Raw genomic sequence first — 13,144 nt, 5'->3', positions numbered from 1 at the left:
ATATATATGTCATTGGTTAACTCTAAACATCTTACAATTATCACTATAGCTTCTTCTGTGACCAAGAGTTATTTAGGAAAATGTTTCTTTATTTACAAATAGTTTGGGCTTTTCTAATGACCTCCTTTTATATTGGGAAGTATTTGTTTTGTAAAGTTAAATATATATCTACCAAAGACCCAGAATTCCCAGCCCTAGGTGTCTACCCAAGGAAAATGGGAACGTAGTCCACACACAAAGACTGGAGTGTTCAGAGTTCAAACTGGAAACAGTCCAACTCCCTATTAGCTAGTGACGGGCCAACAAAATGTGACGGACCCATCTGCACAATGGAATCCTATCCAGCAGTGAAAAGAATAAGGTACTGACACATATATGGAAGAATCTCAAGGTCATTACGGAAAGTAAAAGGAGTCAGGCATATATGACTGCCTAATTTGTTACATATTCCATTGGTAAGAAATGTCCAAAAAGTGACAAATTATTGATAAAAAGATCATTGTTTCTGAAGGGCTGGAGGTGGGAGTGGGGATTGATTTCAAGTAGGTCTTAGGGAATTTTTGAAGCAGTGGAAGTATTACAAAGCTAGGCTATAATAATGTTTGCTAATTCTGTAAATATGCAAAAATTGCTTTGTACATTTAAGATGAGTGAATTAATGATACATAAACAACAGTAAAGTTGTTAAGCATTTAAAATATGTTTAGAAAATCTTGTTCTTACTTAGGCATTTGGTACCTTTATTTACTTTGTAACTATAAATGTACTTGGATTTCTACAATGTATGTGGTGTTTTCTGTTTCTTTCTCCTTACTTTTTTCCCCTTGTATTATTTTTTTTCTAATTCTAATTTTTTCCTTCTGTTTCCTGGAATTGATACATGCTTCTGCACTTCTTAAATGGTTACCCTAGAAATTTCAACACACCTTCTTCCAGATCCATGTTTTGAGTTAGGGGCTTTACTCTTTTCTTCAACAACATCAGAAATTTAGAACACACTATGATTGCAAATTTTGCATTCTAAACAGCATGTGACATTTTTATTACTTTAAATAATTAACATATCTTTTCCTTCTTTTTCTTCCTTTATTGCATCTCTGACTTGTCATTGGTAACATTTTTCTCAAAAACTCTTTTGTACTAAAAGATGATATCATGTGAAGGTTAAGACCATGGATTGTAGAGGCAAACTGCTTTTCTCTTCAGACTGCTTTTTTTTTTTTTACTCTGCAAATAGAGAAATTTAACCATAAGAACACTCGGTAAGAAGCTCAGAGCCATATGAAGGAAGCAGCTACTAGATCGCCTAGAAGCTCCCTAGGAGATCCCATACAAGCACCCTTTGCACTGTGGAGTGCTGGAGAACAACCTTTCATCTAATAACTCTTGTGCACAACAGATCAGAGCCCCACTCCACCATCAGCAAACAGCATACAGGTTTATCTTCCTCTTGAGTTCATAAATAATTCTTCTGAAATGATGACTGTCCAAGCAAATTGAAGTTGATTTATACTTTACCCATGGGAATGTTCATAAAGAATCACTTTTTGTTTCTTCAATATCATCTTAAGGTAATTTGAACAGTACTTCAAAAATTACAGGATAAGACTCCTTCCTAATATATACAGTGCTATTTCTGAACCCTTTCCTCATTTCTTCATTTATTCCTGGGAAGACCAAGCAGCAGACCCTTGTTTTATAAAGCAGATTATTGAATCTCTTCAAAAGCAAAGTGGGTTAGATGTTGGTGGGCCTGGGGAGAGAGTGTGCAATGGAATGATTACATTCTGGATAGTTTTGAAGTCTCCTCTGAGCCTTTCAAAAGTGTGGTCAACACACTACAGTCTTCTATATCCTCCAGCTTTTCTACTATCTTTATAAGACTTTCTAATGTGTTACGGGGCAGAACCGCAGTGGCATTAGCCCTGAACTTTTTCTGTAGGTCCTCCTTGTTCAGTGGATTCCTCCAATGACCATAGAAGGTACTGCAGCGCTCAGTGAGTGTAGCTCCATCCTTAAGGGTGACACAGATCTCACAGTACATTGTGTCGAAATTTGGCATGTTGTCAGAAGGATGCTCGAGCTTTATCTTCCTGAGTAACTCTGTCACCTGTGGCCTACTGATATGGTCTTTGTGGAATGATGGGACAGCAACATCCCCATCAAGCAGCATAGTGCAGGCCACATACTGGAAGGAATGACGGGCTTCATGCTCTGAGCCTGGGAAGGGTCTGTTTACATATTGAACATCTGGAACCCTGAGTACAATTTTCTCAATGTGATCGGCAGGAAGCAGGACTCCATCTGAAAGCACAAGGTGCTGTCTCACAGTTGCAGCAGCCTCTGCCACCCAGTGGGTAGCCAAATGTGCAGGGAAACACTTGAAGGCTACATCCTGTTCATCCAACAGCCAACTGTAGGAATCCAGGCTTGGAAGGACTTTTGGGGAATAGTTGGCATAGAAGGCACCAAATCCTTTTGTCATGTCCAAGATGTGCTTGTTTCCTTGGAGACCTAGCATTGCCAGAAAAGCAGCTTCTATTCCATGCCTGGCAGCATTGCCAATATGAAGGGGCTTGGCCTCAGTGGCAGCATTTGCCATGGGTGCTCCAGCAAAAGAAGTAGCAATAGCCAGGGCCTCTTGGCACTTTGCCAAGCTGAGCCCTAATAACTTGGATGCAGCAGCAGCACTACCCAAAGTTCCTACCACTGAGGGAGGATGGAATCTGAAAAGCAAAACAGAATTGGAGATTTACAAAACATAACCACTAGGAAGTAGTATTGCTTAGTAATAATAATGGTGTCATACAGCTTCCATTCAAATTTCAGCTCTTTCACTTATTAGCTGTGTGACTTTGAGAATCTAATTCAAGTTCTCTGCATTTTTTTCCTACATAAAATGATGATAATAATATGTACTCACAGGGTTTTCGAATTTTGAAATCACATGTTAACATATTATGCTTTATAGCAAGTTCTTTTTTGCTTCATTGAGTTTATTGGTACATTTTAGGTATACAGTACAGTTACATTCATTATTGGGATCTTGTACCTTTACATGACGGGTCTTGTTTCTCCTTTTTTCCCCTTGTCCCTGCCCTCCCTTCACCCCCTCCTCCCCTCCCCATTTATAAACACTTTATTTCCATAAGGGAAAAGAAAAAATAGGAAAAAATGAAAAAATATAACAACTTCTTTATAAATGGTATAGTTATTGTCAGAAAAGCAAAATTTTTGATTCCTAATGGAAACTGAAAGTTTATTACTCTGCATTCTAATGTATTCATCTTCTAGAAGAGTGGATCAAGTGGCAAAAAAATATTAGATTAAACCATGTGATTTAGCTAGTTTTGATCTGTGGGGTTTACAATCAGAGTTAGGACCTTCTGAAAGTCCTCATTAATCTGAAGGATCCCAGTGAACATCAGAGAAGATTCTGCTCTGAGGATGGTATCGGAATACTTATATTACTCATGGATTAGAGTGATATGAGCAACCTTAGGATGAGAGACTCCAATTATTTCATGTTCCTAGCTGCTTCATTGGATCTCACAACCCAAAGGAAATTTTTATTACTGCTTATGAAGCCACACTTTTGTATATGGACATTGGGTTTGGTATGTGAGGGGAACTGACTCCTCTCCCAGCACCAATGTTATTATCTTCAGCTGAGCAGCCTCTAAACCAGAAACCTCTATGTAGATAGCCAGATGAAGGGGAATGTGGCAGCTTCTCCTCTGGGTGAGTTCTCTCCATACCTCTTTGGAATGTCACTGGCTTCCTTGGAGAAGTGCATTAATCGGCCTTGTATTTCAATACCAACATTGAAAGCCAGCAGCAGGTCAAGGCCAGAAAACTTTGCACACTGAGGCGGGGCTTCTGATAAAGCTGTGAGGGCAGGAAGGACAGCCCCAGATGGGTGGGTAGCGGGGTGCCACGTGTCATCAAAATCCATTGAGTGAATCTGTATAAATAGATATGAACAACAACAACAAAAAGCCCATCGTTTCTTGGAATGCGTTGACTTTTGGACCAGTAAGGATTTAGTTTAGTAATAACCTGTTTTCTGGTGAATTTTTAAAAAATCTAATTTTCTGAAATTAAAACCCAAGAAGAAGCGGTGATTCTCAATCCCATGGTTGGGCACTGGGACTTGCTGTTCCTCTGCCTCGAAGAGGGCAGGACCTTGGACAGCAGCCCGACGATCTTGGGTCTTCAGCAGGCGGCTAGAAGCCTTTAGGAGATCTATACTACCCCTTAAGCACAAAGCTGCTCTTTCCTTCTTCCCTCACTCTTTAAACACATCACGTTAAATGTTTAATGTAATTTATTACATAAAAACATATATTTTTTGTATCTCTTTACTAGAAAATAATTTTAAATTTCCTCAGAATTCTTAAGAACAGCATAAGAACTCTAGAACCTAGATTATCTATTAATTACATTTTAAAAATCACGGTTTTCTGCTGTAATGTTTTACTTCTCTTCATCCCAGCCATTTTTATACATGACATAGTAATAACTAGAAATTCATTAAAATATAATTTTGATACAGCTAGTGTGTTTCATACTGCTTGATAGATGCAACACTGCATTTGACTTTCAAAAGTCTGAGATGCTATCCCCATAAACCATAAAAAATATCCGAAATCCCTACATGTATATGTGAAAATCACATCTTTTAGACTTCTTATGCAGAGAAAAAATATAAAAATCTGTCAGAAGTGCTGATTTTTCACTCAAAAAATACAGATGCCATGTAGCCATTGTTTCTTTGCCAGTAAGTAGCTGATGAAGAAATGAAAAGAACAGTACTGGACAGAAATTTGTAAAGCACAAAAGAAAAAAGTGAGAAGAAATTGTGTCTGGATACTAGGCTTTATATTTTTTTGCTATATACATTCAAGATTTGGAGTTGGAATATCCTGGAGGTGCTTTCATCTAAATCCTTTCACCTCTTCTATTTCATGTCTTGTTTGAAAACACAAATTTATTGTAAAAACAGGAAAGTAATGAAAACTGAAATTATTACAATAGAAGAGAGGATGGGCTACATCATCTCTGAACTTTAATGATCTTATCTCTAAAACAAGGAAATTATGCAATTCTAAGGTGTTTCCTAGCTCTGAAATTATTATGACAATCTACTAGTTGAAAAGACATGTAAACTTACAGCCACACCATTAACAAAAGCAGCATATGAGGGTGGAAGCCTGAAATCTGGCTGACCCCAAACAGTGCTGGACATATTGGAACCGTAGATCTAGAAGGGAAGAATATCGATCAGTGATGCAGAGTGAGCATGACATACAGAGTGAACATTTCAAGAGTGTTCTTTACCTTTGGAGACATCATATTACTAGTTCTTCTTTGAGCCCTTAGAAGCCTTAGTCATTAAAATTCTACCTTATAGAAGAATATACAACCTTACCCATGGTAGGAAGAGAAGATGATGTCACTCAGTCCCTAGAGTGCTCCAGGTAATTTGAATACCCTATTACCCTCCAGGTAATTTGGATACCCTACTATTTTCTTGGCATAAATACCAGGGAATGGAGGACTTGTTGCCTAAACCAGGTGTATTCTGTGGAGAGTGGATGCTACATTTCCCATGTCATGCCCTTCTATGCTCAAAACCTCCACTAGACTTTTATTCAGGTAATCTTTTCATTTCTATTTTTTGTGGTACTGGAAATTGGGCCCAGACTTCATACTGAGTTATTTCATTTTTTATTTTTAATTTTGGGACAGAGTCTTATTAAGTTGTTAAGTTGCCTAGCCTGGGCTTTTAATCCTCCTGCCTTAGCCACAGAGTGATGGGATTATAGGTGTATGCTATCATCCTCAGCTGCAGAGAATCTTTAAAGTCTTTGCATTAACAAATAGTCTGTGGCACATGTTTTTGCTTCCAATGCTTGGGTTAAAATGTGCTTTTAGCCCTAATAATAATAAGCTGTGGTATTTTATTAGTAAGTGGCTTTAATATAGTGACAGTAAGGATATGGATGAATTTTTAAAATCAATAATGAAGCTGAGAGAATCATAAAACTGCATAGAACAGGGGTGTGCAAACCAAGTGCTAGTTATATAACTAAGTATAGAGTAACCAGAACACAAACACGTACTTCTGGGGCTAGCCCAGAGTAAGCACGTTGCTTTTATCTTTGAAGTAAATGTTGAGCTTACTTTACTATATTGGCTGACTTTGTGAAACACTTCTGTGCTGGTTCCCAGGAACCCAACACCCAGCGTATCCAGAATCATCCTCTTGCTCCTCTGAATGACACAGTCTGTTAGGTGTCCCACTTTCAAGCCGTGGATGACGTTGGCAAAGCTTTCTGTGACAGACTTCAAAGAGAAAAGGTTAGAATGGTGTCACTCTCCATGTTGTCTTCCCACACTTCTTTTCCATAAGAGAATTTGAGAGAGTCTTACTCCACTAGAGGGAATCTAATTGATCAGATTTAGTATTTCTAAAAAATGGTGTGTACTGAGCACCAGTTTGTGAGGCTCAGAGATGTGGAAATGCACAATAGCTAGATTCTGTCTTTCACTGATGTGAGGACGCAGGCAAGACAGTAGGTGATAACAGAGTGTGATGGGTCATTTGGAGGGAAGTACAGAAAGTAAGAGGAGGAGGAAAGAGGGACACCTGTAGCTTAAACTCCAAAATCAGGGCATTTCTCTATAAGTTCACATTTCCTAAGGTGCAGTCTGGGAGCATGAACAACCAAACCACCCTGGAATTCCTTTTGAAAAAGACCGCACTCTATACCACCAGAATCAGAGTGTCTTCAGAAGTAGAAGGACAGAAGTCTGGTACAAGAGTCTTTTTTTCATTCAGATTCCTAGGTGATTTTTATTTTTTCAGTGCTGGGGATGGAACAAAGGGATTTGTGCATGACTGGCAAGGGCTCTATTACTGAGCTACACAGCCCCAGGGTGATTCTTAGGTATTTTAGTGGTGTTATGTTCAATATGGTATAACTCTGCAATGTGGTTACTGGCTGACTAAAATGTAGTTACTCCAAATTGAGATGTGTCATGGGAGTAAAACAAATATTGAATTTTGAACACTTGGAGAAAAATATAAAGTGTCTCAATATTTTAAAAATATAGGTCACATGTTGAATCAATATTCAATATATTGATATATCACCATTTTAATGAAAATATTTAGGACATATCTGCTAAATAAAATATTAATTTAATCAGTTTCATCTTACTTTTAAAAATGTTTAGTGGAAAGTTTGAAATTGCATAGTTGCTGCTCTCTCTTGTTGCTGGGGCCTCCCTGGAGACTTTGCTGCCTAATCTGGCTATGAAAACACAAGAATGAGTCAGGTGGAAGTGAAGGGATGAGGGTGGAAGCTAAGGGTGCAACCAACAGCACAGGCCAAGGCTTGGACTGGTGTGGGTGTAGAATGAATTTGGAACATCAGCTGCAGAGCTTCGAGCAGGGAACAAGGGTGAGAAGAATAGATTCGCAGCCTAGAACTGAACGATGAATGTTATATGATGCTAAAAACAGTGATGTCAGTGGGGAATCTGGGGAGTCATGGGGTTTCAGAATTATGTTTGGAAAGCTCTCTTTAGCAATTGCTTAGAGAATGTGTTTGAGTTGGGTACCATGTTCTGGATGGGCACATGCCAGTGCCACTTGTCAAGAGAGGAAACATAAGAGGAGGAATAGGCAATACTGATGTGAGCATAGTGAACTTGAGTATAAAGTGCACTGCGATCATCCTAGTGGGAAAAATCATTCTGCTTCTACCCACAAACAAAACAATGCGGGATGGGGTGATTTGAATTTCATAAGAAGTAGCAACTTTTTCAGTTCATATACATTTGTTTCCTGCTTGTCTTCAAAGAGAAAATCTATTGTGTATGGTTTAAAATATTCTATCTTTTTACAGTATTAAAATATTGAGTTATCTCACATATATATTTCGGTCTTTCCATCATCTCTATGTCTGACCACCAGTCCTACTATATCTTATTATAGCATTCCATACATACTTAAAACAAAGCCAAGAGGAGGGAGTCTACCTTCAAAAACTAAATAATCATCTGAAAATACACTTTGGCAACCTGGACAACACTGATCAAACACTTTGCATTATAAAAAGGACTGTCAGATATCAAATGTTACAGAAAGGGGAAACTACAACAAAACATTTCAACTATTTTCTTAAAGAGATTTTCTCTGCTGTAAAAAAAATTTAAATGGCCTATCTGGAAGGAATTCTTCACATAACTGGTTATCTTTTTTACTCTCTTGTTGCTGAAACACAATACCCAGCAGACACTCACAACCTAAAGGAGGAAATACTTATTTTTGGCTCACATTTTTAGTCCATAGCTAGCATAGTGGAAGGGTCTGACAGGGGAAAGCTGTTCATCTCATGGGAGCCAGGAAGCAGAGCTCCAAGAAAGAAGCTGGAAGAGGAAATACACCCTTCCAGGCCATGCCTGGAGTAACGGCCTCTTCTGACCCAACCCCACATCCTAACAGCACATTTAGTCATAAATTCAGCAGTGGACTAATCCACCAATAAGTGTAGTGTCCATGATTCATCACCTCCCAAAAGCCTCACTTGTGGTTACATGGCGTGGGGACATCTGGATATAAACCGTAACATTCCACCCCTGGCTCCCAAAGGGCTCATGTGCATCTCTATGCAAAATGCATTTAGTCCATCTCAAAGGGTGGCCAAAATCCTAACAGTTTCTACATTGTTGAAAAGTCCAAGTCCAAAGTCTCCTCTGAGACTTGTGAGAAACTCTTAGCTGTGAACCCCTGGAAAAATAAAAAAGAAAGTTATACATTGCTGACATACAATGGCACAGTGAAACATTCACATTTCAAAAGGAAGAAATAGGGGGCTATAAGCCAATGGGACCAAAGCAAGACTGAAACCCAGCTGGAAAAACACTAATCTTTGTAACTCTATGCCCGGCATGCTGGGCAAGTTGGGGCGAGATGTGAACTCCAAAGGGCTTCTACAGCCCCACCCCTACAAATGCTACAATGCGCCAGGGCTTGTAGTCCTCATGGCTTCTCTCTTGGACTGGTTTTGCTCACTCCCTGCAGCTTTCATCAGGAATGTTCCACTTTCCTGGCTTCCCCTCCTGCACGTTCATTTCAGTCTCATAGCTTCATGCGCTGCTCTCCCAGAGGTACACTGTCCAGCTTCCCAGCCTTTCTTCTGAAATTGGAGTGGAAGCCTCCATTACACCCATAACTCTTGCATTCTGTATGCTTATAAAACCAGCATCATGTGAATGATGCCAAGATCTGCTACCAGCTGGAAAAGTAGCTGGGCTCCCTTGAAACACAGGTGCAGAGGCCTTTGAGTGCACGGGTGTCTGAGTACCGTGAATGAAGTTCCAGGAAGCTAATTTCCTTCTACCCCTCATGCCTTCATGGCATCATATGTATTGTCAAAATATAAAATATAATAATTTTTCATCAACCAAGGTCTCCTCTGTTCCAACTTCATAGGATCTTCTTTTCTGGTGAAACTCAAAACTTTAAAAAATCAGTCTTGATTCTCATTGTGGAGCAAGCTATAAACTCCCAACAGTACCATCCTACAGCTTGAATGTTGGATTGCCTAGAAATTTCCTCCACCAGATTAATTAATTTGCAGCCCTTAATCTCAGTTTCCTGAAAAGTCTCAGGTCATGAGCAAAATATAGACAATATTTCTGCCAGAACATAAACACCTGGCCTGGAATCTAATTGCCAATGGAGTTCTGGCTCCCCATTGAAGTTCCCTGAGCATTGTCTTTACTGTCTGCTTTCTTATAAGCATTCTGGTCTACTGAGCTATGACCAGACTCTCCCGCCAAGCTTGGCTTACAGCATCCTAGGGCTGCCTCTCTGACTGGCATTTCCAAACCTTCCCAAATTCCTACAAAGAATGACTTTGAGGGGCTCCTGAACCACATGGGTAAGTAGTGTCATAGCAATGATCCTACTTCTCTTGTACCGAAATCTTAGTCACTTTCTTGCCACTGAGACACAATACCTAACAGTTACCTACAACTTAAACGAGGAGAAATTTCCTTTGACTCACATTTTTTGTCAAGAGTTGCCTGGCTTTAAGGCCGGAAGTCATGGTGGAAGGGTCTGGCAGAGGAAAGCTGTGAATTTCTTGGTGGCCAGGAAGCAGAACTCCAAGGGAGGAGCTGGAGAAGGGGGTATATGCTTCCAGGCCACGCCTGAAGTGACCACCTCTTCAGATCCAGCCCCACCTCCTAACAGTACATTTGGCTATAAACTCATCAGTGGACTGATCCACCAGTGAGCACAGTGCCCCATAACCCAGTCATATCACTGAAGCCCCACCTATGATTGCATGAGGCTTTCAGGAGACATCTTGACATAAACCATAGCGCTGATAAATTTGTCTTCTGTTTTAACATTTCCAACAGAATGAGATCTTTTTGTTATTTTAGAAGTTTTCTTCTTGTTTTGTTTTTGGAAGAATTCTTAACCTTTTGATCTTGGCCTGGAGGATCTTGAGTCTTTTTATTCTATATTTTTTTTAAACTAGAGTTTTTCTTCAGTTTGCTTATCATCATCATCATTATCATCATCATCATCAATGTTATCTTTATTAGCAGCAAATTTTATTTTTTTCTGTTTAAGCTTGTTACAGTTTCCAGGGGCAGAATGCTTTCCAGATATCCTTACAAGTTTTCCACCCTCTTTCTCTTCTGATTTAGCATCTTTCTTCAGTGCTACTTCTTTAGTGCTACTAAGCACTGTCCAATAATATGAATAGGCCCAAACCATACACCTACTTTAGGTTCTTGGGGAAGGGGATTATTTTCAATGTCCCTAAAATATTGTCTCTAGGAAATTTAAAACATTTCCAGCATTACTGTAGAGCAGCTGCCTTCATAATTCATTGCCTCTGCTTCAACAGTGTGCAATTCATCCTTTACACCAGCCCCTGAACTGACCATTCTTAGACATTGTTGGTGCTCTTTTGCATCATTCTCTACACCAAAGTGATAATCTTTGTAAGCCTCAGATTACAAGTGAAAATATAGTTCTGGGCCTCAGGTGGTCCATTCTATGTCCATCAAATCTTCCGTGGGAGGAGAGGCATACTTAGAGGTGGGAGAGAACATAGACAGAGATAAATACCTACTGCTCCAGAGAACAGACTTGGGACAGAATGATGCAAGGGTAAAACCATCCAATCTGAATGAGTGTTTCACTCTATGCCTATCATTTAGTACCTCTGAGTAAAATGTTAAGTAATTTTCCTTCCCTGCTCTAATGGTCACATCAATGAGCAACTTCCTTTGTCTATGAGAGCACAAGATCCCTCACTTACAAACGTTAACTGTAGGGTGAGTGGTTGCTGGATTATGAGAGCCCTCGTGCTGAGTTCAGCATCAGGGGAGCTATGGATGGAACCAGGGCCCTGCTAAGAGTCTTTTACCCTGATCACCATTCTTAGAGTCTCTGGATTTATCAAGTCAGGGAATGCCCACCATTTACAAAAGGAGGGCTAACTTCTTATGTCTCAGATTTTGATAGAAAGTGAAGGTAGCTTGCAATAGGAGAGAGGCGAAGAGAAGACAGCTGAGAGATAGAAATGGTGCCGACAGGACATTTTTTGGTTGGGACAGAAAATAAAAGTAACACTGACTTTCATATATTTGGAAAAATATCAGAGGGAGGGAGGGAGGGAGGGAGAGAGGGAAGTTAGAAAAAGAACCAGCTTGATGATTTGCCAAGTAAAATTTAAGGCTTCAAGAACTAGTTGGATCCTTGGTTCTCAGACAACTTCCTTTTCACCTGTCTTCCCACGCCAGTCATTTCCGTAGTTGAGAATATTTAGTGGCTAATGAGTTATCCTTTCAGTGCTAGGTCTGACATGACAGTGCCTTGAAGGGACCAGTATATGCCCGGGGAGTAGGTGGGGGATGTCAACATGGAACTCGGCAGGTCATTGGGCGTCCACCTACACACAGCCGTACTGCTGGTGATCTATGCAGGGGGAGCCCATGGGATTCCCTGACAAGTCCTAAATGCCATCCCTACACTTGATCCTAAGAACAAATGGCCCTTCTATCCCTGGCCCTGGAAGGCAGGATCATGAGGGAAATAAACATACAGCTGTCCACTCCTCTATGTTTAAAAGATCTCTATGACTTTCTCATCACAATTGCCTCTCCTTGTAGTAAAATACTGTAATTTGAATAGTGTATAAATGAAGACACAATATGAAGTCATTTAATAAGTAAATTTCACAAATTCTTGTGAACTTAATTGTGCTAAGCTCTCTAGAAGGCCAAACCAATACATGGTGCTTTCTGCCTCAAAAATCTTATTGGGGGACTACAAGAGATGGTGACAGCAAACAGATAGTTAGAAATATAATTTAGCAATGTCATAAAGGATACTTATAAAGTTCAATTTACTCACCATGATTCATTTTCTTCCTAATATGATGCAACAGAATCATGTCTTTGATTTGTAAAACACTGATGGGAATGAAGATGCACTTGATTAGGTAGCCCAGAGGCTACGAGAAAAGTTAAAATGCCATTTTTGAAACACAGCAGACAGCTCTTAAAAGGAGAAGGCAACTGAAGAGATTGGGAAAGAATTAAGCTAGAAAAGCAATTTAAGCCACTTAAAATGTCACAATACCTTGAGCATCATGTTGTTCTAAAGAGGAACTTTGGCTCAGAAGTCAATTGCAGGAATGACTCTTCAGCAGGCCACTGCCTTTATATCCTTTGCTCTGCCCATGCACTTTCTCTTTCACTTTGTTCTAACTCAGGAATTACTAGAATTTAAATACTTCCCAACTAACCTCACTTCAACTTCCTCTAAAGTAGGTTCTTGCAATCACCAGCAAATGAAGAATTAAATGAGGCCCGGAAACGCAGTAGTCATTGTCATTGTCATATGAACTGTTCAAGGGCGTCAGAAAGGCACATTTATGATAAAGTTAGGTTTGGTTCTGGTGTTTAGATGCCATGTGTCAATATTATAAAAATATTCACACTTTAAAAGAAATATTCTACTTCTTAAGAATTTACCCTAAGGTAATAAGCCTGGATATATGGAAAGATTTTTTCTTTTTTCTTTCTTTTTTTTTTTTTTTTTTTT

At 39.5% G+C, this 13,144-nt stretch overlaps 1 protein-coding gene across 1 annotated transcript; it reads right to left on the bottom strand.

Annotated features, from left to right (window-relative positions):
* Window positions 1–999: 999 nt before the first annotated feature.
* Acod1 (aconitate decarboxylase 1) lies at window positions 1,000–12,724 on the bottom strand. Its single transcript, XM_010622363.3, has 5 exons — window positions 12,680–12,724; window positions 6,187–6,348; window positions 5,174–5,263; window positions 3,759–3,964; window positions 1,000–2,726 (listed from the first exon to the last, which is right to left on the bottom strand). Exons 1-5 carry the CDS (start codon window positions 12,689–12,691, stop codon window positions 1,781–1,783), a joined length of 1,416 nt encoding a protein of 471 aa, XP_010620665.1. The 5' UTR covers window positions 12,692–12,724; the 3' UTR covers window positions 1,000–1,780.
* Between the last annotated feature and the right edge of the window lie 420 nt (window positions 12,725–13,144).

Source organism: Fukomys damarensis, unplaced genomic scaffold (assembly GCF_012274545.1).
Source record: "Fukomys damarensis isolate Sample0158 unplaced genomic scaffold, DMR_v1.0_HiC HiC_scaffold_6, whole genome shotgun sequence".
In the NCBI taxonomy this organism is placed as follows: Eukaryota; Metazoa; Chordata; class Mammalia; order Rodentia; family Bathyergidae; genus Fukomys; species Fukomys damarensis.
The sequence above is the reverse complement of the archived record's forward strand: the minus strand, read 5'-3'. Positions and strand labels throughout refer to the sequence as shown.

Excerpts from the sequence above, each read along its gene's own strand:
- Acod1 (XM_010622363.3), bottom strand. Across the intron at positions 5,264-6,186 it reads AAGTCAGCCAATATAGTAAA|ATCTACGGTTCCAATATGTC; the intron begins GTAAGCTCAACA and ends CTTCCCTTCTAG. Across the intron at positions 2,727-3,758 it reads GCCAGTGACATTCCAAAGAG|ATTCCATCCTCCCTCAGTGG; the intron begins GTATGGAGAGAA and ends TTTGCTTTTCAG.